This window comes from Anomaloglossus baeobatrachus, chromosome 4, assembly GCF_048569485.1.
Source record: "Anomaloglossus baeobatrachus isolate aAnoBae1 chromosome 4, aAnoBae1.hap1, whole genome shotgun sequence".
In the NCBI taxonomy this organism is placed as follows: Eukaryota; Metazoa; Chordata; class Amphibia; order Anura; family Aromobatidae; genus Anomaloglossus; species Anomaloglossus baeobatrachus.
Genome location: NC_134356.1, coordinates 632,173,464 through 632,176,121, shown reverse-complemented (window position 1 = coordinate 632,176,121; position 2,658 = coordinate 632,173,464). Strand labels below are relative to the sequence as shown.

Genomic DNA, 2,658 nt, shown 5'->3' with positions numbered 1-2,658 from the left:
AGGTGTGACACCCCAGGAACGATGAACTACACCGTACCTGCGTCCTCCGGCAACGAGGTGGGCGTGACTTTCATGCGGCTACTCTCCGCCCCTCTGCTTCTATTGGACGTCTGCTGTGTGACGTCGCTGTGACGGCACACAAAACTGCCACAGCGACGTCATTAGGAAGGTAAGTATGTGTGACAGGTACTAGCGATTTTGTCCGCCACGGGCAGCGATTTGCCTGTGACGCACAAACGACGGGGGCGGGTGCTATCACAAGCGACATCGCTAGTGATGACGCTGCATGTAAAGCAGCCTTTAGTGATACATCATTGGAATCAGGATCTCTTGTCTACACTATGCTGCTCTCAGATGAGGTAGCAAAAACCTGTTGACAGATTCCCTTTAACTGCCCTGAAGTACTGATGCCCCTAATATGTAAAGAAGAACTTTGTTTGTCCTTTGTACCAGAATATGAAATCTATTCCAGCAATGAACATATGTGGATTTGTGTACACTTTAAATTCTGATGTAAATGACAGTGAATTTGCTGGACTGTGGTTGGCCACACCCTCTGCTAAGCCTCATACTTTCCCAATTAGTTTGAAAAGTAGATACATTTCCTCCTTTCTCTTATCATTTTCTTTCATTTAGTTCAAAAAATTCTGTTCAGCTATTTCTTAGATTGGTGGCATCCCATACTGCCCCCATTACAGTCCCCAAAGGTCTTGAGGACAGGATTCTTAAGTGCTCCTAAATAGTAAAGATATTCGATAACTTGGTGATATAGACATTATGGCTAAAAGCAATAATACATTATATGGCTTGGTAAATTTACTATTTCAAATTTTTGGAGAACTTGATGTGAGCTGTAATAGCTGCCTTACAAAAATACAGTGTGTCCACCCATATCCTGCCCACCGCCATTAACTTGAGAATGGTGGCAGCTATAGGTATAGAAGTGGTGTCTAGGTATAGTAAAGTATCCATGCGCTACGCAATGAAACCACCTATAGCGCCACCTGGTGGACAACAACGGAGTTAGCATTTTTATTTAAAAAACAGAACGAGATAGAGAAAAAAAGTGATTTAAAGTTGTAGGGCATCATCAATTCAATACAAATCGACACCTTGCATACAGAAATGCTATGATTAATACATGTAAAACTCACAAGGCTCCGGAAGTGAAGCGATACCTCATGGAGACCTTCCTACAAGACATTGGGTATGGTGGCTGTGTGGAGTGGTTTCCACGCTCACCTGCCCTGACCCCATTGGACCTCTTTCTGTGAGGTCACATCAAAAAGCAGGTGTATTCGACCCCTCCACCAACATTGCCTGACCTACGACAACGTATTACAGATGCGCTATAGGTGGTTTCATTGCGTAGCGCATAGCTACTTTACTATACCTAGACACCACTTCTATGCCTATAGCTGCCGCCGTTCTCAAGTTAATGGCGGTGGACAGGATATGGGTGGACACACTGTATATATTTTTTATTTTCTAAATATTTTTTATATTGCTCTAATGTTGAGTGTTTTATTACCAATAATTCTCCTAATTGCTCTTTTCACCTCTTTATTTCTTAAACTATATATAAGAGGATTTAACATGGGGGTTACAGCTGTGTATAGTACTGAGAAGACCAAGTCCTGCACCTCCAAATGTTCTGATGGAGGCATCATATACATAAATAGTCCAGTGCCATAGAATATAATGAGGACCGTAACGTGGGACGTGCAGGTGGAGAAGGCCTTTTTTCTCCCGTTAGTAGACTTGATCACTAAAATACTCCTGATTATCTTAATGTAGGATGTTACACTTAGGAGAAATGGGCAGAGTGCAAGTAGCATAGTTTCTACATAGAGTATGATGTGGAAGCTGTTGTTATTACAAGAGATCTTTTCCAAAGCTTTAATATCACAGAAAAAATGTTGGATTTTATTAGATCGACATAGGTCCAAATGGTAGATGGAAACAGTCATGAATAATGAATTTACAGACCCACAAATCCAGGTGCCCAGTATGAAGAGGACATATTTCTTCTTACTCATGATCAGGTGGTAATGTAAGGGTTTACAGATGGCCACATATCGGTCATAGGCCATCAAAGACAATAGTATGTCCTCCGTACCAGCTGCCAACATGAAAAAATACAATTGGGTAAAGCATTGTTTGTAAGATATCGAAAAGTTTCCTAAGAGTAAAATGTCCATCAGTTTCGGAAGAGTAGAAGATGTAAAGATGAGATCCACCAAGGACAAGTTGCAAAGGAAGATGTACATGGGGTAGGTACGTAGACGACCATCAATGATCACTGACGAAATTATGATTAAATTACCCAATAAACCTGACATATAAATACAGAAAAATATCAGGAAAAAAAACCTATTCTGATCTGTAGTGTTCAAAAATGCTACAATTTGGAAATATTTAAAAGATGTCGCGTTTCTACTATCCATTGTGTTAGGGTTGTCTATAAAACAGAGAAAAAGATGATCAATAGCATTTGTTTTCCGGTGAAGAAAATAATAACTTTTTGTTTCTTTCTTTGATCAGGTTGTTTTTAGCCGTTTTTGAAATTATATCAGTTTTTTTAACTATTGTTTTTCAAAAAAGACAAATTATGAAATCCTCTTCATACTCCATACTCCGCTTCACACTCCAGTTCGG

At 40.0% G+C, this 2,658-nt stretch overlaps 1 protein-coding gene across 1 annotated transcript; it reads right to left on the bottom strand.

The window, feature by feature from the left end:
* Positions 1-1,499: 1,499 nt before the first annotated feature.
* LOC142302717 (olfactory receptor 1G1-like) lies at positions 1,500-2,447 on the bottom strand. The gene has a single exon (XM_075343834.1). It carries the CDS (start codon positions 2,445-2,447, stop codon positions 1,500-1,502), a length of 948 nt encoding a protein of 315 aa, XP_075199949.1.
* Between the last annotated feature and the right edge of the window lie 211 nt (positions 2,448-2,658).

Bases quoted from the DNA above. Each gene is read 5' to 3' on its own strand.
- LOC142302717 (XM_075343834.1), bottom strand. From the start codon at position 2,447: ATGGATAGTAGAAACGCGACATCTTTTAAATATTTCCAAATTGTAGCA.